At 49.1% G+C, this 22,500-nt stretch overlaps 1 protein-coding gene across 3 annotated transcripts in view; it reads right to left on the reverse strand.

Moving 5' to 3' along the window:
• Positions 1-22,500, reverse strand: part of zfhx3b (zinc finger homeobox 3b) — a 134,498-nt gene that overhangs the window by 80,067 nt on the left and 31,931 nt on the right. For 2 of the 3 annotated variants that reach the window (XM_076024338.1, XM_076024347.1), the window contains exons 2-4: positions 4,679-7,204; positions 4,009-4,588; positions 1,889-2,385 (exon numbers count right to left, since the gene is read on the reverse strand). In XM_076024338.1, the coding sequence (XP_075880453.1) occupies positions 1,889-2,385; positions 4,009-4,588; positions 4,679-7,198 (3,597 nt within the window). In that variant the 5' untranslated portion in view covers positions 7,199-7,204. The remainder of the gene's footprint in view (positions 1-1,888; positions 2,386-4,008; positions 4,589-4,678; positions 7,205-22,500) is intronic. The other variant, XM_076024354.1, reaches the window with a different exon arrangement.

The following is a 22,500-nucleotide window of genomic DNA, read 5'->3' on the forward strand; positions in this document are numbered from 1 at the left end:
CAGTACAGCAAGTTGGCTTTGCAGGCCTGTGGGCCGCTGGGTGTTGCTGCCTGTCAGCATGTCTGCAGGGAGAGTAAATCAAAACGCAGCACCGAGACTGTGACATCGTCAAGTGTGTCGTGTGCGGCGCCGCTGAGAAGCCTCACTGTCATGTGCCTGTTTTCTGCTAATCACGGCCTCAAAATATTGTTTTAATCAACGTCAACACCCCGCACCGCATGTGGGTTCCTGGGAGTCCCAGAGATGACAAGAGCTTACGAGGAGCGCGGTGGCTTGGAGTTGGGGATTGCAGGTAATTTCTGGACACTCTTCCTCCGAAGATCAATTGGTTTTAAGAAATATGGAGCCATCTTAAGAGGCTTAAGTCGTAAAAAATGATCATGCCTGGATGTGTTGTACATATTTAATCCCCTGCAGCCCGAGCAGCAGTATGACATATGTCTCTTCTCTTTTAAGACCCTTGTGCAGGGGGAAAAAAAAAGTTTCTCTCTTACTATATCGTCTCACAGTAAGGGCCAAAAAAAAGAAAGAAAGAGATAATTTAAGAAATTTGTGCTGTGAGGACGATCCACTGAAAATAAAAACCTGAAAAAGGGGCTGAACATGAGACCTTTGAAATACAGCACAAATGATCCCAGCACTTCAACCTATTGGAAACATAAGCTGCGAATCTTACAAGTTCCCGCAGATCCCATTTAAGTGGAAACAGGAAACGCTTCATCACACCTTCCCCTCGCAGTGAATCACAGAAAATTGATGACACTCTTCTGCTGTTTTTGTTCTCCGCACAAAGTCTTTTTGGACAGGAAATATTTCTGCCACGCCAGTGTTTCCGATTAACCATTAATACTGCTCGATGATTCTCAAATAAACATCCCTTTGAGGGGGTCAGGAAGGAGCGCTGCCTTATTTCTTAAAGTGAAATTAAAACAACATTGTCGAAGCAGCAGAAGTTTTCACAAGCGCTTCCAAAAAAGGTCAAGCTGTGACACACACACGGATACAACACAAAGCAGTGTCGGCCAACGGAAGTGTTTCCCATTAACCTTAACTTAAAAGCCTGCGTTCAACGCAGCTCACACTGGAAATTACACACTCAGTCCGGCACGCTGCACACGGAGTGTTTTCTGCGTGATTCTGTGCGTGTTGCTTGAGCTTTGGGAGGGCATCGTGGCGTCACTGTTTGCACGCGTTGTCCGTTTTGTGTGCGCGTGCAGCCGTGCCAGGTCGGGTTAAGCACAGAGTGGCCCAAGCCGCAGACACACAGGATAGGTACCTAAGTGGAATCAGGCCTGTTAGATTTATGGCCATTTGTTCGGAGAGTGTTCATCCATTGGCTATTATGGAATGATTAGAGGAGAAGGTGAAGCTCCAAGTCCAGCAAAAATCAATACGGCTGTCGAGAACGATTCAGCCTTTCCCGCTCCAAGGAGTATTAGCACCAAACCTCTGTCTCCTCGCACTTCTTCATTCGTCTCCAAGTGATTCACCTCTAAGCCTCCAAACCAGATTCAAGTCCAATGTTCTTTTCATGGCAGCACTTCGGCGCCGCTTCTCCCTCGACTACTAGGACGACCAGAGTTACACCCCAAAAAATACCATTCAGCCTTGGGGAGGAACGATTGTTGGGTGACGTGGGAGCCATTAGACATTTTATGTGTCTCTTCTCTCCCAATTATTATGAAGTGGGAATTTAGGCCACATTTTTCGCTGTGTGTACTAAAAATAAGTTGCAACTGGGCAAAAAAAAAAAACATTCTAAGTTTTGGGGGTAAAAAAACTCCCAGTTTAAGGGAATAACGGAGCAGTGCTGCAGATTGTTACTGGTTACGAACCGACTGCGAAGCGCGATGGATGTGTAGAAGTGAGAATCTGGAGCGCCACTAACCTTGTAGAGCTTGAGGCTGGCCTCGTGGCGGGAGTTGACGGTGTGCATCCTCAGCTTCTCCAGGCTGTTTGTGTAGTAGTCGCAGGCGTTGCACTTGAGGTGCACCGGGTTGCCGATCGCCACACATTTCAGGCGCCACTCGTTGCCCTTGCCGCCTTCCTTGATGTGGGCCACGAGTTGGTACTTTTGCACGTGCTTGTCGGTCTTGCAGTGCAGCTGGAAGTTGGCCTTGAGCTGGGTGGTGTAGTGGCACAGCTTGCACTGGTGAGAGTCGCCGACGACGGCCCGCCACTCCTCCTCCGGCAGGCTCCGCTCGGCCCCCATGTGCATGCCTAGCACCTCCAGGTTGTCGGTGGTGAAGTGGTTGCACACGGCGCACTGAAAGAGCTTGAGGGAGGGGTCGCTGGTTTGCGACAGACTCTCTCCCAGGGTCATCAGCTCCTCCGAAACCAGCTGCCCGCCGCCAAGCCGCACGTCCATAGGGATCTCCCCACCTACTGGAGTGAGCAGCCAAGTTAGAAATGAGGAGGCGAGCAAAGGCATTGTACAGCTCCTATGTTCGAATGTATATTTGATGCTGGTTCAGCCTTGTAGCCCAACTGTAAGTAAGCTTCAGAGGGAATAAGTGACAGAAGAAAAGCAGCTCCACTTATTATTAAATGGAAAAATTGTGATCGACCTTGAATGAACTCTTTAAACATTACAAATGTCCATTTGTCCATCCATTATTTGCTCCACTTTTCAGAAATGTGCGCTAAAACACACAGTCATGTTCTGCCCTTTGTGATGTCACAAATTGCACCGATCCACTAGGACTGCCTTCTTTGTGTCCAGTTCCAATGATATTTAATAGTTTATTATAGTAGTTTTGGCAGGAACCTAAAACTTAGCATTTTGAAGGCTGCTGATTTAAGTCCTATTTTTTTTTTTGGGAGAGCTACACATTTTTTGGATAATTAACGTGCAAGACTGCTCTAAAGGGCTCCAGAATTAAAATAATGACCTGATAATGAGTGTATACGGGATACTGTTCATGAAAAAAAGCGACCGAACTTTTATATGGATGTGACTGTGACTCGGTCCAAATCCACCAGCTTTGCAGCAGTGAATAATCTAACAAAAAAAAAAAACACATCTCTGCTTTTTTATTTTTGCCTCTTAATCAGTGTGGACACCTAACACATTAATTCTGCCAGTGCTGAGCCCAAACAGCAGCAGAACAAAAAAGCACACATCCTGCAAAACTACCCAGAGACCTAAGAGGATTTAGGAGAAGGCTATTTTAAAAATGAATGCTAAATAAATTTAGCTTAAAGAGGCCAGACTTTTGGCATTTGCTCACTGATTTTTAATATTTCTCTGCCTGGACTGGGCATGAATGCTTGACCCTGACTGGCTTTACACTGAATTAATTCCAGAGGCTCAGTTTTATTTATTGCTGCCGTTTGCTGCCAGCCCGTGGACTTCTCTACATTACCTGAGTTTTTATTGCCAGGAGAGGGAGACCTCTGAGAAGTCTTCTGAAATCGCTCACAGACCCTGCGCTCCAATCACGACTCCTCACCCCCTCTTTCTTACAAACGCGGTGATAGATGTGCATATCAAATTGCTATGACACCCCTGTTCCTTTTGTCTCTCTTTTCTACTTTCCTGTCAAGCTGCGGTTAATGTGCAGCTGGAAAAATTTATGCCATGCTGTAATTCTTCTCCCTCATTAATTTCTGGTAGTGGAAAATTAATCTATTAAAACTCTGATTTGTAGCTTTGCATCTGTTGTCAAATAGATTTGTGGTGTTAAGGTGAGCCCTTGTAAATATTTAAACAAATATTAGGCAGTAAGGTCATTAAACATGAATATCCAGTACTTGGCACAGTGATTTCTGCCAATCCAGTGGAGATATGTAGGTTCTTCTTTTTTCTTTTTTTTTTTAAGTAAATAATAACTGCCAAGGTTCCGCCCACCGGGCTGCACACCACAATCTAGCTGTCTTGCACTACTTTTAAACCGTGCAACTCAATCCAAAAGAGCAGTTTCAAAAGTCAGTGTTTAATCCTGCTGTTTCTTTGTTGTGGACACCAACACCAGGCCATGTTGTATGCACGGAGAGAAAAAAGCTCACCGAGAGATGGCGCCAAGGCAGCCATGTTGGGATCCAGGTGGAAGCTTCCCATCAGGAACTGGGACTCGGCTCCCGCCGGGTCGATCTTGAGGCCTGGCGGAAGGCTCATATTCTGGGTCAGGTAATATTGGTAGAGCTCCGCCTCCGACGGCGAGGGCATGGCTCCCAATCCGAGTCGGCCGTGCTGCATCTGAGTCACATTCTGCTGGAGCAGCATCATGTTGTGCATGTGCTTCTCGCTGGTCATGTGGATGCGCAGGTTCCGTGCCACGTTGGTCTCGTAGTCACACACCTCGCACCGCCAAGTTGGCTTGCTCTTCAACTTGGTCGGAGAAGGGGCCCCACAAGGTCCAGCCATATGGGATGACGACTGTGTCGGATGATGGTGGGCAGGGTGATGACTGCTGGCCTGGCTCACCGAGGGGACAGACACCACCCCTCCCGGGGTATGTCCGAACACTTGCTCCTGCGCAGAGCCAATGGAGCCTCCATTCTGCAACGTCTGCATGTTGTTCAGGTGCTTGTCCGACTGCATGTGGATGCTTAGGTTTCCCTTTGTGGTTGTAGAGTAGTTACATACCTAAAGAACACATCATATATTTTTGAATGGATGAGTTACAACATAATATTAACTGGAGTAGAAAAAAAACACAAACGCAATTGTACATACCTCACAGCGGAAGGGTTTGTATCCACAGGTATAGCTTTCTCCACGAGCTAGACGAGGGTGACTCTGGCCGCTGGTGCAGTACATACAGGAGCCTCCGGACTCGGGGTGCTTCTCCTTCATGTGGGCCTCCAACGTCTGCTGGTACTTATAATGCCAATTGCATTTTGGACACTTGAGTGTCTTGCAAGAGTTGCGCGAATGCATCATGGTCATATGGCCACCCAAGGAGCGCGAGGAGCCCAGAACGGTGTCACATTTAGGGCATTCCACCCCAGTTCCTCCACCACCACTGAGACCATGGTTCTGCGAACACTCGCCTATGGATGCTATTTCACAGGAGCCTCCTGGAAGAGCGATGGAGTGGCCATGGGATGTGGGGTGGAGGTGATGATGATGGTGGTACATGTGGTGATGAGACAGAGGGGCTCCGTTTTCCTCTTCCCCCTCTGCTGAGCAATCATTTGGTTCTGGAGCTGTGGCACTATCTCGATTGGCACTTTCGTCAGCAGCAGCATTGGACGACAGAGGAGAAGAGGAGGTGCCCGCAGCGTCATCCTCGCTCCTTCTGATGGCGGCTGCCGCCATAGCCATGGGAACCGTGGGCACCTGGCAATTAAAGCTCAGAGGGAGCTCCAAGTTCCTCCCTCCGCTGTCTGAAGCCGAACCCTCTTTCTTTACAGGGGAGGAAGTGGAAGCAGGGGCTTTGCTGTTGAGTGTGGAGTTGACTGCAGAGGTGCAGGCAGAAGGCTGGAGAGCGCTACTAGGCATCAATAAAGGAGATTTGGAAATGCTTTGGTTTGAGACAGCTGGTTCCCCCGCTACACCCCCACCACTGCTACTGTTACCACTACAGGCCACTGCAGTGCTTTTTGCCTCCACCTCGCCTTCCTCCTCCCGTAACAGTTCCTCTTCTTGCGAGCCCTCCTTCTGGCCCAATAGGTGCTCTTTACTTTCATGTCCATCTGCGTCCCCGTCCTCTCCCTTGCGTGCCATCTCTTTCCCAGCAGGCTCCTCTATTCTCCCTCCCTGCTTAGACAGGGCACTGGAGTCTTTGGCAGAGCCTAAGGCTGAGGTAAGAGTGGCTGCACTGGGAATGCTTAGCCCTCCAACGGAGAGAACTGAACTCAGTGGGCTTTGCTGCTGCTGCTTCTGTTGCTGGGAGCCTGATTCAGAGTCTTTGTTCAGAAGGGTCTCACTGCCCCCACTGCTGTTTCCAGGCTCTAGATGGACACCACTAAATGTGCCATAGAAGCTCTGGCCAGAGTTAATGGGGTGCAGGGTTGGTGGCAAAGGAGTGCTCTTAGTTTTTGGTTCCAGGAAACTGATGAGGGGTTCTTTGTCCTTTCCAATGCCCTGGATAATGGCAGACGCTTGCTTGTCCCCCAGCAGCTGCCGCTCCTCCTCACAAAGTGTCATGCGGTGATCATGGACTGCGTGAGTGGCAAAGGAACGGGCATAGCCAAAGGACAGCTTGCAGAGAAAACACATGAGAATGGGCTTACCCTTGCCATAGAGGGCTAGTCCATCGAATTTGGAGAAATCAACGTTGTTGGGAACATCTTTGGATACACAGGACTTCTTGGCAGACCCATCGCTGTTTAGGTAATCCTTGTGGCTATTGTGTCGCACGTCGAAGACACGGTAACTGTGCAGGACAGGACTGAGGCCCGCCATGGTTGAGGTATTGGGGAAACCTTGGTCTGACTTGCCAAACCACTTCCCAAAGGAGGAGGCTATGTGGAACGTGTTGATGATCTGAGGGTACACTGAGGATGAAGTCCCAGCTTGTTCCACTCCTTTTCCTCCTGCACTGTTGAGAGAGTTTGTGGGGAGCAGGCCTGGGACCATTCCCCCACCACTTTGGATCAACTGACTGAGACTCTCTACGATGTAGGCCGAGCCGTCTGGCTGGTAGACGATCTCACCCGCCAGATTCTCCACATCACTAATCTCTTCTTCCTCTTCCTCCTCTCCTTCCTCACTTCCACTATCAGGTGCACCATGCTGCTGTGTGGGCTGGTGCCGCAGCAGCGTGGGCATACCCCCTCCTCCTGAAGTCATTGGCACCCCAGGAAAGGGTTGAAGACTTGGGAAACAGCTGTCGATCTCCATTTCGTCTAAGTCCTCGGATTCTTCCTCCTCTCCGCAGCTCACTGCCTCTTGTTCTTCTTCCTCGAGAACCTCTCTTCTGGAATGCAGCTGGCCTGTGGCAGAGCTGTCACGGTGGGCCAGGGGTGATGTTTGTTTTGGCTGCTGCTGCTGCTGCTGCTGGGACTGCAATTCTCTCACCCCGTCATTGGGTGCACTAAGGTTTTGGGAATGAGAGGAATAGGGGACAGAGAGGGACAGGGGGTCGAGGGAAGAGGCCTGGTTGGCGCAAGGGACCTGTGAGCTGGGGTGATCGTTCCAGGGCTGTGGTGGTTGCTGCTGCTGGGAGGAGCCGAGCCCATCGTCTGTCCCAGAAACCACAGGAGACTCACAGCTGTCCATGCTGATGCCTACATGAGGCGTACATCGCATCCAGGCCTGTGGAAACACAAAATGGAGAAAAGGAGGTGAAACACTGAAATATTCGTTATATTTGTTATACCTTTTTTTCATGCATAAATCGAGGGTGATGTTCAAACACATCAGTATAAATATCACAACATTTATTAAAATATACAGAAAAACAAATGATTAATTTTCTCAAAAAAGCTAAATTTGCATTTATAGTTCTGTGCTGTTGCCTGTAAAAGACACTGTGCAGGAAAAATTACACAAATTAGTGTGAGAACAATGAGCAGCAGAGAGAATGGTGATACGATAATGAATTTTTTTGTTTGTTTGTTTGCTTTCTGCTCTATGGGGCATGAGGATTATGAATAGAGGGCCTGAAGAAGAAAATCAAACATATAGCAGACTGGGTAAGAGACAAAAGTCTGAGGTATTATTCGAAAAGTGACACTATGCTCATTACACAAGATTAGGTACTTAAACACAATGCCTGAGCCAGACACTAATAAGCCGTCCATGATTCATCTTCCTGCCATATCAGGAAGGTACCATCTTTTATCTTCACCTTCTAAACAACACCTCTAATCTTATATTCTGCAAATCCTACATCCGTTTTTAATTAACTTTCAGACAGAAAAAAAGGAAAAAGGCTACCTTAATGGATCAAATACATTCCGTGTGAGATAATTAAGACACAAAGAAGCCACCCATCAGCAGATTGTAAATTGACATGAATGAAATAAAAAAGAGAACACATCATAATCACTGTCATCAAGTTCTAAACATGTAGAAAGAACTTGACACATACAGATGCACAGACGTCTTTGCATTCTGAAAGAGGAAAATTCAGAATTTAGTAGGAGCCCAAAATACATAAGCTGGGTTGGGACTTCACTGCAGCTGTGTTTAGATCTTGCATCCAATAACATCTATGCTTAGCCTGGTTTCAAACACTCCTGCCGTCCTCCGCCTCTGAAATAATAAATGGGAGCTGAGCTTTCGGGAGCTGGCCATGCCCCGAGCATCTGAGAGGCCCAACACAGGCTGCAATTTGGAGCGCAGTAGAGATAAAATGATAGCGCAAGATACTGCTGAGCTAATAATTTTATTAAAGGGATGCAGCCAACATTGATTAAAGGGGGCAATCGGGCTGAAACCAATAACTCTAGGCTGCCCTTTAACCCAACAGTACTGAATATTACATGAGCAAAGTTTCCCGGCACCAAGCTCACCGCCATGTCCCGGCTGATTAGCACATCCACCACTTGCTCTTGATTTATTTACTTATTTACTTAAGGATGCAAATTTCAGCTGTGATCAGAATGGAGTCTACCCCCCGATCCGAACATATTAAGCGCTGACGGAGAGGAGAGATTGATAATGTCTCTGCCACCTCTTGAATGTCTGATGAAGCTTCCCCCTTATGCCTGAAAACAGTCCACTCAAAGCCTGCGCGCATTTGAAAAACCTGGACATTAGGACGGACACGAATGGGACAAATATCAAGTGGGCAAAAACAGAGGAAAACAAAATCCAACAAAATGCCAGAGCACAAACGGACAAATGAAGTAAAAAATGATGTAAGTGTTATTTTCATAAATTGGGCAGACATTTTTCTTTGACTACGGAACACCTCTTTAGTTTATATACAAAGCGTTAACCCCGGCGACCCCTTCGTTGCTTTGCAAATAAAATGAAAGATATTAAGACCGGCTGGCTTATTATCAAGATTGCTTTATGCAGCCAGACATGATTTAGCGATGGCTGCCATACTGAGTGAGGGGAGACTAGCCCTACTGGTCGGTATTTATTATCTGCTCCATTAATAAGAGGCTATGAGCTCAACAGTCATTTCACACAAATGGACTGGCAGAGTGACGCAAGAGAGGAAAAAAAAATATGCCACATGTCAAACAGACGGGGATTTTTTTTTTTTTTTTTTTTTTTTAAAGCTAAAACACAAATTCAAACTACACGAACAGACATCAGGAGGACAAGCTGGGCAACCGCGTCTTGCGTGCAAGGACTGCGACATTGGAAAAAGCCAGTTTCACACCTCTTTCCTGTAATCTGCTCCATTAGTCCCTCCCCCCAGATTCCACTGCCTGTCCCAACCAGGCCTGGGAACAGACGACCCACATGCACAAGCAGCGGTTAAGGTCGCTGGTTTGAATGACTGTGGACAGTGTGACTACAGTCTGTGCGCCGTTTATCCCCATTAGTACATAAAAGTTTGCAGCGGGCAGAATCACACAGTGAGTCGGGGACAGTCACGCCGAGTACGCCCACTCCGCCCGCCCTGAGCCTGCCCAGCGCGCTCGCGGCACTCAGAAAACAAGATTGTCCCTTTAAAAATCAAGATGGTGTAATTCAATAACCTGCGGTGGTTACTGATGAGCAATGGGATTGTCTGGAGTCGGTGAGTCGCAGATGGGTCCGACTGATATAACGCTGTTTGTCTCTCAGAGGTCTGCCTGGCTCAGTGACACCTGTTTAAAGCAGGAAAAGCTTTAATCTCTGGGAGGCACTAAACAAGTTGGGGAGACAGACAAAGAGACGCGGTCGAAGGCGAGGGGAAGTTAAGGCGGCCAGAGTCTCAGCGTGCTGCCTGTGTTAATAACCGCAAATCAAAATGATGGAGCAGCAGGCAGAGGGTGGCTATTGCAGAGTGGCAAGGTGGAAGGCGCTGCGCTGGAATACCACGAAATACAAGAGAGCAATTGTCAACCGCATGCTAGCATGAGTACCCGTTGTGTAAAAAAAAAAAAAAATAGGGATGAGGTATTTTACCTAATTTGCTTTTGCCTCGTATCAAAACGTGCCAACACAGACAGTCGAGTTGATAGTTAGCGTGCTAGTCAAAACAAGTTCTTGCTGACAGCATGCAATAATCAGAGGGAAGAAAAGACTGGATGCCTGATTGCAGTGCATGTGAGCGTATAGACAGGAGAACTGCACCTCCTCTGACACCGGCCTCCGACAGCTTTATCTCTCCCTCCGTCAGCTTTGACAAAAAAAAACTTTCAAAAGCAATAACTTCAACCTCTCGCACGTAACAAAAAAACATGACAAGGGTGAACCTTGAGCAGAGGCCTCGGTCCTAATGAATACTGTGAGAAAGTGGGCCTGGATGTCATTTGGTAGGGATGTAAAATGAGATAAGTTTTAAGTTATGGGTCCTTTCATTAGGTGGGATTTACCAGGCAACTGAGGGAGGAATTAAAGGCTAAGGAACCATCTGATTATAAGCATGCCTGATCACCTGCCTGGAGGCCTGGCCTTACCTCCAGAAGACCCTGCTTTCCAGGGTTTCCTGAGGGAATTAGCTCCGACTCAACCCCAACTTTAAACGCCGCCAAGCTACGGGAGCGATGCGGCTCTGATCCTCAGCCGCATCTGCAAACACGTCAACAGAGAGGGAATACCTCAGAAAGGAGACAACACAGCTTCCGAATACGCCTGGAGGAGCCCTGACAATGCACCCAAGCTGATTTTCACTTGTCCCTGTGTGTGTGTGTGTGTGTGTGTGTGTGTGTGTGTGTGTGTGTGTGTGTGTGTGTGTGTGAGCGCGCGCGCGCATGTGCGTGTGTGTCTGGTCTCGGAGCCATCACAGAGCCTGGCCAGCCACCGCAGGGTAAGGGGCGCTTATTGGAAAATCAATGGCGTGAACGCTAAGCAAGTTACAGGAAGATGTGGGAAGGAAGGGTTTGTATTGATAAAGCAAGAGAAGGCCTTTGATGTTGCACCAGGGACATGCTCATTGATGGGGAAACCATTGTAGTCCTCGGGCAGAGTAAGGCAACGGGTTTATCTCCCAGGTTTGTTCCAATTAATCACCAATAAAAGCATGCACGCATTCCACTCTCATACATAAGTCCATTTTAATGCCTGACAAGGCTCAGCCAATGCCGGCTTAAACACCAGCGTCTAACAGTTCCTTCGCTGCCAGCTGTCTGGTGCCTGACTAACATGACTGTATCCGAGAACTAATTCCTGATATACAGTGACTAACTATGCTGCATGTGAGCCTGACTGGTGTTACTTGAATAAAAAAAGAAAAGAAAAAAATCTGTAAATAATCTGAAAAAAATATTTGTTTCCGCTTTTAGCAAATAACACTGGATGACGCAACGCAAAGCACACGGCATCCTCAGTCTCCCTGATCTCCAACACTGCACTATAGCCACTAGCAGCCGTTACCTACTGCTAACGTGGACGTAAGGTTGCTCCACTGCCGCTCCTGCTGCAGGAGGGGAGGAAAAGTCACCTCAGGTCGATGGCACTCAGCCTGTAAACAGGGCTTCCCGTAAAATCAATGATCTTCAGTAGGAGCTATCAGTCTGTGGAACAGAAATAGCAGTGGCTGTGTTGAGTCTGAGGCGGAGAGGAGCAGCACTGTGTGTTTACAGGAGTGTGTGTGTGTGTGTGTGTGTGTGTGTGTGTGTGTGTGTGTGTGTGTGTGTGTGTGAGAGTGAGAGAGAGAGAGTGGAGGAAGCCGGTCGCTTGGCATGTCTGGGAGTATTTCTCTGAGATAGCAAAATTCAGGCATGTAACCTTCTTCCTTTTCTCTTTCTTTTTTTTTTTTTTAACTAAATAATTTTGCGGCAGACTCTGCCGAGACAAGGTTACAAGCTCAGAGATTCTATTGTGTTGCCTTGTGTTTGTGTGTTAGGCATCAAAGAAGTTCTCAAACTGATCCACCGCTTTCAGCTAATGCCCGCCAATTCTAATACGAGGAAACTCAGATGCCCGAGAGGCAGCCTGCTGATTGTTTTAGCTCGGCAGCGCTCAGTTTTAGTAATCGTTTTGTACCAGAAAACAGGCCAGAAAAGGCAAAAAAAAAAAAAAGGAGCGATCAGCTTGTGGTATTCATTGCCTCCTCGGTTAATTGATTTGAAATAAAACCTTGGGAAAAAAAACAAACAAAAAAACTGTTAAATCCAAACAATCCATTCCATATTGTAGAATGCAACGTGATTTAAGAGGGAGCAGCGGAGGAATGAAGGGGCGAAGCTGCGCTAGCTGCTCCTACGCAGGCCAGTCTGATTAAATGATCTGATCGGAGCTCAGCTGACTTGCAAAAAGCCTCCATGGGGGATTCTGCCCGGCACCGGAGTGTTTCCTCAGTTTGGTGGAGGGTGTGATAGAAACAGCATAGTGGTGTAATTAGAAGTAGTTAATTAGCTGTGGGTTAATTACTAGGTTGTGCAGAGCACTGGTGAAAGACCTAGTGGGGTGGCAAAGCAAAGGGAAGGAGCGCGCACGCAGCAGGAAGCTCCCAGTCTCCCACCAATTAGCAGCCAGCATGGGGGGGCTCGCGCGGCACGCCGCGAGTACGACTCTGAGTGGGCTCGCGTCACTTCTCCACCGACTTCAAGACACGGCGGAAGAGATGAAGGGCGCAGCGGTTAAAATACATTCTGTTTAAGTATGCACGCCGTTCAGAGACTATTTTTACGACCATTTTCTTCTTTTTAAATAAAGAAATGCGTTTCCGAAAAAAAATCACTGTCAGTCCGGAACACCAAAAAGAGAATGAGAAACGCGACTTCTGATGAGCGCCAGAATTAAGAACAAAGCCGATCAGGCGGCGTTTTAATTACGGCGAGAGCAGACTTCACATCACAGCGGAGTCACAAGGTGTCTTTTGTCATTTATGAGCAGTCGTCAGACGCTGTGTTTTCCTGTTGTGTCCCGCGCGGTTTGTTGGAAAAGCTTTGTCATTTATAAGAGCATTAATTATCCTTGGAATTAAGCGATTGATGTTTCACCGGAGAAGAGGTATTGGCCACAAGCTAACATCTGCCCCTGGCGACACGGCGCACACAGCCGCAGCCGTGTACTTTAACACAGCGGGGCGTCTGGAAAATTGCAAGACAGACATACATAGGGGGAGAGGGAGGTCAAAAGAAAATTAGACAGAGCGAGAGAGAGAGAGAGAGAGAGAGAGAGAGAGAGAGAGAGAGAGAGCGGGAGATAACTTCAGGCCAAATTCTTATCAGATTAAATAGAGAAACATTCATTTCTAGTCAATTTTAAGCCAACAGACATGGATATTGAATGATTAGCAACAGTCTCACATCCGACCTTGTATCTTTCAGCATAACGTGCTGACTTTCCCATTGCATGAAATGCAGAAAAAGCTGAGAGAAGACAAATATGCAGTGCCCTGCCCAATCTAGCGCTAATCAATCTGGAAAGAGAAAATGATCGTCAAGTAGATTTGAGTTCTGCGCAAAACTTTCACAAATTCAGTTCTGTTCTTTTTGTTTTCTTTATTGTGCAATGTTTGCAGATTCGCGGGGAGATACGAAGAGGCAACGCGCTGAAAGTCCTCTACAGATACAAAGTTAGAGAGGAATGCTGCGCTACACATGTCCAATGAAAGGTCAGGGACAAGGAAGAAATATGTCGATCAATGTGCTTTCAGCCCCGGGACCTTCATTCCTACTAATTATCAAATATGCTCCTATTTATATCCCTGCGCTGCAGCCGCTCCCTGCTGCACAGCGGGCTGGAGTGACGTAGCCGACTGGAGTCGTTTCAGAGCGTCTGTCCGCATTCACTCCGTTCAATTTGTTCAGGGTGAAGAGCGGCGATGACCGCAACTTATTAGGGAATGCTACTGCTGCTGCTGTTGTTGTTAGGGACAGAATGTACACCATGTATAGAGGAGAGCACGGCTGGTGGAATAAAAAAACGGTGCAACATGGAGGGGGGGAGAAAAAACAATATTTACAGATTGTAAAAAAAAAAAGAAATGTTGCAAAAATATTTAGAGACACGCGTGCAAAGGCCAGACACAAACACACAGGCCTTCCTGCGGCGCTGAACTTAAAGCATTCAAACCACAAGCACAGCTGTTAAACTGATCAATAACATTGAAATATTAAACCTTAAGAAGCCGCAATATCGATCGGCAGTCCGATGATAAAATGCTTTAGCACAATTGTGGGGCTTTATGTAAATGTTTTGGATATACCAACAGCCGCTCTGTTTCCATGGTCGATCGCTAAACTCCGCTAGCCTGCTAGGCTAACCTGAAGGGCGGGAGGTGCACCGAGGCCAGCGGCAACGGTGGACCGAGGACAAGACACGGCGTGACACCGGGGTAGGATTTAGTCAGAGAGACCTGGAGCAGGACAATGGCAGCACACGCCATGAAGGAATCGTGGCCTGACAGGCGGACGGGAAGGGACACAGATAACATGTCTATAATCCCGGGTCTTCTGCGTAATCTGGAAAACAAATACCTTCATAATGACCCGGTCCTGCACCTGGTAAAACACAGGGTTGACCCGCACCTGGAATTAGACGAGTGCCCGCTACATAGCACTCTTAAAGCGACACGCTCTTCGAGCAACAAAGCAAAATAAAAGCTAAAAAAAAACGACAGTGGAGGGAGTTGGGGTAGAGAGCACAGTACAAAAATCAATTGGAAGGTCTGGCCGCTGGACGGCCGTGTGAAGAGAAGAACGGCAAATCTATAATGTGTGGTTACGTGGTTATACTGGGACACGTTTGGATGTGCATGAAGTGGCATTCGGGGACGAATTAAGTCACACTGTGACAGTGAAGCGGCACCACAAGCCTGAGGGGTTCGGCCCGGCAGTCGGGTTAAGTGTCTGAACCTGAGCAGGGCGATAAGATCCCTTTTAGGGAGGCATGTGAAGGCCAAATGACCAGGAAACCTGAGCGATGTGGGTGAGAGCTGTCTCGGGTGAGAGCGGAGACGGGAAACGTCACGCACTGTTATGCGTGGAAAATGGAAACCTACTATCTCTGTTACGCACCCCATGCTCGGCGTAGGTGCAGTCACATGCGCGTACGTCTCGCCTGCGCACAAACACAAACCAACACGGGAACCAAACGGCCAGTCGCCGCCGGAGCCGCTGTGCTGGGGGAAAGGATTTCTTTACAGGGAAAAAAAAAATGGAAAAAAAAAAGAAAAAAAAGCATGAAAGGCGACGGCGACCTGGCCCTCTAATTCTAAAGTAGGATATCCTGGATAAATAATTAGAGGGTTCCTTTGAAGACCCCGCACAGCAGAAGCATTCACTAGCCACTTCACATTTGCTAAAGTCATTAATGACAAGATTGAGGGAGGAAAAGCAAAAATCTTTCTCCACGCAAATGCTTTTTTTTACGAGGCCTGGCCCAAATTCCTCTCTGCTTAGTTGAAGCGCTGATCCTGGGAAAGAGCTGCACCCGTTTTAAACAATAAACCTCTGGGGGAAAGTGTTTTCTATTGCCCTCTTCCCCTCCTGAATTATGAGAGTTAATAAAGTTGAAAAAAAAAAAAGAAAAGAAACAACAACTAGTGTGCCCGGTGTTTTAAGAGAGGAAGTGAGCGAGAGAATGTTGAGACAGCAAGCGGCGCAAACACAGGAACAACAAGGCGCAGAGGGACGGTCTGGCTGAAAACAAAGGCTCTTTCATGTGGGGGGAAACACAAAGGACTTATGGCAAGCTGGATGCAAATATGGAAAGGACATTATGTCGTTTTCATCTACAACAGCTCTTGTGCCACACTGGCTAACAAGCGCTAGCGCTCGCTGCTAAGTTACAGCTCGCGCCACCGCGAGCTGTAAAAAACACAAAAACAGCAGTGAGGCTAATCACGATCATTCACTGCGAAACAACCATTTGTTGTCACCTTTGTGTTTGTTCTCATTTAGAATTTTACCAAGGCGCCTTTTCAAGGACTGATTTTATTGAAGATCTTAGTCGTACTTCACCGGAACAACAAAGAAACATTAATCTGTTTTCCTGCAGACGCACTCAACCCTCCCGTAGCGAACGCGCCAATGAGATCCCCGAGTCTTTACACTGGCGGCTTCCTCGCGGAACACTCATAAATTGCATTTTGATGCTACTGTCATCTTAAAAGAGAGCAGAGCTTGCCCTACAGTTTACAAGGACAGATTCCGAGGCAAACCTTGGAAGGTGACGTGCAATCCTCCCGCGCCGAGCGGTGACAAGGAACTGTCAGCGGCAGAAAGAGGGGAGGAAAAAACAAAAAAAAGAAAAAAAAAACACAACTTGTTAAGTGTGTAACAAGGTGGCCTGGAGGGCAACGCTGAGAGACACCTCAGCACTTTACTCTGAAGTGCGCGAAGGAACTTCAAACGCCATTTCTGCAGCTTTAGTGGAGCGCTGACGGGGGCCGAGCGTGGCGTTCAGGGGCCCCGACGTCGCAGGAAAACACAACAGTTTGACGGCAGATAAAGAGGTGAGGTGGAACTGAAAAAAAAACAACAACAACAACGGCTTCACCTGCAGTGGCAATATTAAGTGTTTCATACTCTGAAATAAAGCGTTAGAAATCCAGTCAGACCTGTCCGGCACATCCGATAACAACACAGAATGAGACCATTCAAAAGCCAATTCCTGTTAAATGGAATCAGCTCAGTTCCTGTTTGGGACCAGCTAACACCGTGTCTTTGGTGCAGAGTGGCCTCAAGAACGGAAAGCGGAAAAGTATGGACGTTTAGGCAGCCGACAACCGAGTGATTCCACCTGAACCACGTCACTCACAGCCATGTGGTAACAGCACTGATCACATCTTTAAGCACATTTCAAAGTATCAGTCTCAGTAAGAAAAGAGGGAAAAGACACAAAACAGAGTGCAGGGACAGAGGTTAACAGACAGCGGGGGGAGGGAGAGAGAGAGAGAGAGAGAGAGACAGGGAGAGAGAGAGAGAGAGAGAGAGAGAGAGAGAGAGAGAGAGAGAGAGAGCGAGAGAGAGAGAGACAGGGAGAGAGAGAGAGAGAGAGAGAGAGAGAGAGAGAGACTGTGGTGATATTTTAAGAAGCGCCGAGCGTGCTAATAGGTTCCTCTCCTTCCTCTCGTCCTGGCCTGGTCCGAGTGTTGTGACAGCTCCACCGCTGTGAGGCCACATTTGAGGAAGAGCAGCCTCCCGCCCGCTCACCTCCACGCACACACAGCCAGCCCTTGTTCACCCCCCCCCCCCCACACACACCCCCCCACACACCCCCAACCCACCCCCTCGTCCCAGAGCCGCTCGCGCACTGTCGCACCTGGCAGATATAAATCAGCCGCGCTGAGCTCCATTTGGGAAGCGAGGCATTAAGCGCGACACGGGGCTGCCAGGGTTCGACCAGCAACCGACCCACTGCTACATCTTCCTGAAGCTCCTGCCGGGCCGATGCCAGGCCTCCGACAAGCGCCAACTTTACCGTCCACCTCTTATCTGACACGGCAGCCACATCTGGGTCCCAGCTGGGCGGCCCGCTGAGCACCAGGGCCGGGTCGAGGAACCCGGACCACGTGGATTCAGGGCCAAGTACCGTCCTTTTACAGGGATCGGCAGCCTCCCACTAAGAGCGGTGTTTTGAACTGTCCTATTCCTGAGCAAGGAGGAGATAAAAGTAGCCGAGCGTTGCTGTGCGCGCATATGCAAGTATGTATGTGTGTGTGTGTGTGTGTGTGTGTGTGTGTGTGTGTGTGTGTGTGTGTGTGTGTGTGTGTGCGTACGCGAGTGGAATTTCAGTCACGTGAGGCCGGGGGTCTGAAGGTCAAACAATGCTACCCACACATTCCAGAGAGGACAGATTTTTTTTTAGTGCATTAGCTCCAGCGCCACGACTCAGAAGCACGCATGTGTTATTACATCAAACCCGGGCATGTTCGCAGCTTCGTGAATGTTGGAATGCTAAATATACAGTGTGACATTTAGGGATGAGTCCTCGGATGGAAAAAAAAAAAAAAAAAGGAAGAGAGGAAGACAGTGTTCGGAGACGAGGGGGAAAAAAGCACAGGAAGTGAAAAAAGGGGGATTGAAGGAGGAAAACTTGAGGAGGAAAACACTGCCTGCTCTGGGATTCTGGGATAAAGTCGCGACTTTAGCAAAAGATGACGATGCTATTTGTCTTTGCTAAAACTCTCAGTGGAGGGAACAGATGGAGCAGAAGGTACAGCGAGAAGAAGCTAAAAAAAAAAAAAAAAAACAGAGAGAGAGAGGGGAGAGAAGGAAACGGAGGCCTGGGACAAAGAAAGTGTGCCAGGTTCAGCAAAGCTCTGTGGCAATTTACATTGCTGGCTAATTAGCGTCGGGATCAGCGGCTCAAGCTAGTGACAGAAAAATCACAGGGGGGGGGCAGGCATGTGAAACAGACAACAGCATTACTGTTGCGACATATAACACTCATTGATTCGCTCTGTCACAAGGCGCATGTGCCAAGGGCAGGGAAGCTGCAGCGTCTACCGCGCAGAAAAATCCATCCCATGGATTTTCAGGTTATCTTTGGCGGAGGTAAGTAAAGTAAGGGAAGATTTTACATGCTGTGGAAAGTGAAAAGCGATCAGAGAGCGATACTATCGTCTGGATTTACACAGTTCCTCATTGTATTTGCATATTGTTGTCAGCGCAAACATGTTTAGGGAAATATCTCCGATTTCTTTTTTTTTCCTTCTTCCTCTCGCCCACGGGGAAAACAAGCAAAGACTGGAGGATCCAGCACAACCTGGATCCCAGCACTTTTATAACACATTTAATTAGTGATGTCATTGTTTTGACATTGGAGGAGCATGCCAGCAAACAAGATAAACAGGGTCTAGCTCCGGGAAAGCTGCTATCGGGACGCTAAAGGAAACAGAGGGCTGGGAATTTGCTGGAAGAGCACTTTGAATCGTAACCTCGGGCCAGTGGGCAGCCCCGCCGCACAGCGAGAAAGTATTTTACACGCCTAAACTTCCACGCCTCGTGTGCGCGGTCATGTGGTCATATGTATGTGTCGAAGACCAAACAGTCAGGGCTCGCACAGCACCGCATTTTGATTTGATTCTTGCCAGTTAGGCGAAGGCATAGCGAGCGATTCTAAACACATGCCAACTACAACTGGGAAAGATGCCATGAGGCTGGGAGTTGAGAAATATATGCTGCATGCATAAAAGACACACACACACACACACACCCTGCAGTACCACCAAAAGAAAACACAACGCCAAACATAAGACAACAATTAAAAGAATTCCTACTCATTCAAGCGTGCATAAACTTGCTTATCCACATTTAGGTTCTTGTCCTTGTGCATACAGAGATAGAGAGGGAGCGAGAGAGAGAGAGAGAGAGAGAGGGAGAGAGAGAGAGAGAGACAGAGAGAGGAGGAAGCGGAAGAAGAAAAAAAAAAACATGTTAGCGAGGAGGTGAGAATGAGAGCAGGGCCAACTGGCTCACCCTGAGAGTTCAAGTTGAGTGCCACTACAAATTACAAGCTGACAGCTTAAATGATCCTCAGTATGTTTTGTACAATGTACGAGCATGTTGGAGTTTGTTAAGACAACTGCCTCCAGACAGCTGCTCGGCGTGAAGTATGTGCATGTCGCCCATTATCTCTATCCAAAAATAAAGACCAACGCTGCACGCCAGAGCCTCCGGAGACGCGCTGACCACCGCCACCACCGCCGCCAACACCAAATGCGACCTTCCAGAAAACACTCCTGCCGTTGTCCATGCGCGCCTGTGTGTGACCCCCTGCCCATCTCAGAGGACAGATGCCCCTAAATTTACGCGGCCAGGCGGTGAGAGTGATGCGGCAGGAGTAAAATGAGAGGGTGACTAATTGGTTCATAGCCTCTAATTGGGGGAGATGTAATTGGAGTGGACTCGCAGATGCCAGGTGCACCTTTAGGAGGCGGGGCTGCGGCTCGCCCTTCCACTGGAAATAAGGGAGTGCATGTGCGTGTGTGCGTTTGTGCGTGTGCCCATTCAAGGGGCTTGAAGGGATCAAATGGAGGAGGAGAAAATAACACGCGCACACTGAGTGCAGACCCACCAACCCACCCCCCCGCCCCCAAACAGTGCAGATTAGGTGTGGCGTGTGCCTATTCAGGCCTTGAAACCACATGAAGGTCGGTGCACTTGAACCTATCGCAACACTGAGCTGCCACGCCCAAAGGAAACAGGCAAACTGAAGCAAAGAAAGGAAGTGAACAACACACAGTGAGTTTACAACAGCTTCAACAACTCCACTGTGGGTTTTTTGTCCTTTTCGGGGTTTTTTTTAAATGTGCTTTCGGCAGTCAGAAATCTGCGTATCAACATTTTCTCATGGTTCACATGGCGGGTCAATGTGATCAATGTGCTCATGGCCCACCTCGCCAATATTACACCTCTCCCAATCAATGTAATGGAGGCTGAGTGTTAATTGGGACAGAGGAGGATGGATGGAGGAAGAGGAGGAGGAGGAGGAGGAGGAGGAGGAGGAGGGGTGATAGAGTGAGGAGTTGTTTTTTTTTTTTCTTTGCAGAAGCATCAAAAAACCGCGGTGCGGGGTCTTAATGAAAGCTGCTTAGCGTTGACGTCGCGCTGCTTTTAATCGCCCGGGTTATGAAATGTTTTTGTGGCGCTAAAAAGGCGGGCGGGTGGGGTGGGGTGAGGTAAGGGTGGTGGTGATGGTGACGGGAGGGGGGGGCGGCCGAGGTGTCGGCACACGGGGGCGGCACGTTCGCGCCCGGGGGGACGGGGGGGGGTGAAACATCTGTTTTGTCCTGCCCATCAACATGTGATTATCCGCAATTAAGCCGCGACGCCCGCAGTGGCGAGGGCGCGGCCGCGCGCGCTCGACACTTTCTGGCAGGTATGTCGAGGAGCACCCATAAAACACGCTCCCCCGCATCCCCTCATCCGCCCCCCCTGCCTCAGCTCGTCACGCCAGTGGACGTGTAACGACCCAGGCGGAAGCACGGGGAAGAATGTACGTCGGCACCTGCAGCTGCTGCCGCCCTTTGTTCGACGGTTGCGCCAATAGCAAGAGGGGTTGATGGAGGGGGGGGTGAGGTGGTGGTGGTGGGGGGGGGGGGGGGGGGGGGGGTCACAGACGCGCCGACACCGCCGCGCTGCCGTGGAGTGTCCATTGTATCTCGCTTTGAACGCTCCTCTAGTGTGCACTTCAATCGGAAAGCAAATCAACTCCTCTCCACTCCACCGCCACGCCGCCCGCACACTGGCTGGCAAGACGAGCGGCCAAGGAGGCGACGGGAAAACAAATCTGCATTGCAAAAATGGGAGAAGACGTTTGCCGGCCGTGCATTTTGAATTCTGAGTCGATACGCGGACGTGTGCTTTACACTCGGCGGGGGGCGGGGTGGGGGGTTGGGGGGTTGGGGGGGGGACGCTCTCGCGCCACATCTGCTCGGCGGCGGCGTCCTGGTTTGTCGCCCGCCGCGAAGAAGCGGCAACTGCTGCCGAGCGGCGGGACAATCTGCCTGTCAGCTAAGTGGAAGCAGGAAGGAATGGGAGAGGAAACAGCCTGCACCCCGAGTGCGGCCTGCTTCCCTTCTGTTGCCTGCGTGTTTACACAGGGCACAGTGTCGCTCAGTGTGGCAACGAGCCCGGAATACTACTGCAAAGCCCCGTACAGCTGCGCCACATTCCGCTCGCCACGTCGTCACGTGAATCACTGAAAACGGCATATTCCCCGCAAATAATTTAATACCGCGGCGCCCTATAAATTCGCCGTGCGCCATCTATCTGAGGCGTGAGCTGGGGGAAGGGGTGGGGGGGTGGTGGTGGGGGTGCATCTGATAGAAATGTATTGATTTCCCAGCGTTCTGGAGTAATTTGGTGAAGATTAATTAACATCTCCCTTGGATCTACCCATCTTGCTGACACAATGAACACCGGCGGGTCAGAGGAAGGTCTAGAGTCCGGCCGAAAAAAAAGAGGGGTGGGGGGGGGGCGGTCACTGCTAGACCCTGGCCTCGCCTCTAAATTACCTAGACTGACACCTAAGCCGCGTCGAGGTGCAGGCCCACTCTAACTCTGCGCTCAGGTCATTGGCTGAGCGGGTCAAGACCTTCCCATTAGAGAGCAGGTCAAAGCCACATAACTCTTTAGCTAAGGTGAGGGTCACTGCGATGCTCCGTCCAACCAGGGTCAACCAGATGTCTCTGGCCACTGAGGTTCATGGCAATACAATAAAGGAATCAATCTGGCCGCTGGACCCTGGTCAATAATATACTCCCTGGCTGCGTAGGGTCACCACCTGTTCCCTGGCCTCTCCTTGGACTGTCCTGGCCTCCTGAAATGCTTAGGTCTTGGATTTCACTCTTCTGAAAGGAAAGTGGGAGACCTCTGGGGACCAGAATCGAACCTTGGGTAATATCAGACGCCAAGACAGGATGTAAATTACGCGGCCGCATAATGATGGCAAGGACGTTATTCACAGAAATGATTTGATCTGGAGGGAACGCTACTTTTTGTTAGCAGGCAGAAGCACAACAGTAAAGTGTTTTCCACCTGCACCACATCACACTGGCACCTGCCCTCAGAGCTGGAGCCAGTCACGACCCGCCTCTCCCG

This window comes from Nelusetta ayraudi, unplaced genomic scaffold (assembly GCF_046127955.1).
Source record: "Nelusetta ayraudi isolate G7.1 ecotype Tasmania unplaced genomic scaffold, CSIRO-AGI_Nayr_v1 ptg000002l, whole genome shotgun sequence".
In the NCBI taxonomy this organism is placed as follows: domain Eukaryota; kingdom Metazoa; phylum Chordata; class Actinopteri; order Tetraodontiformes; family Monacanthidae; genus Nelusetta; species Nelusetta ayraudi.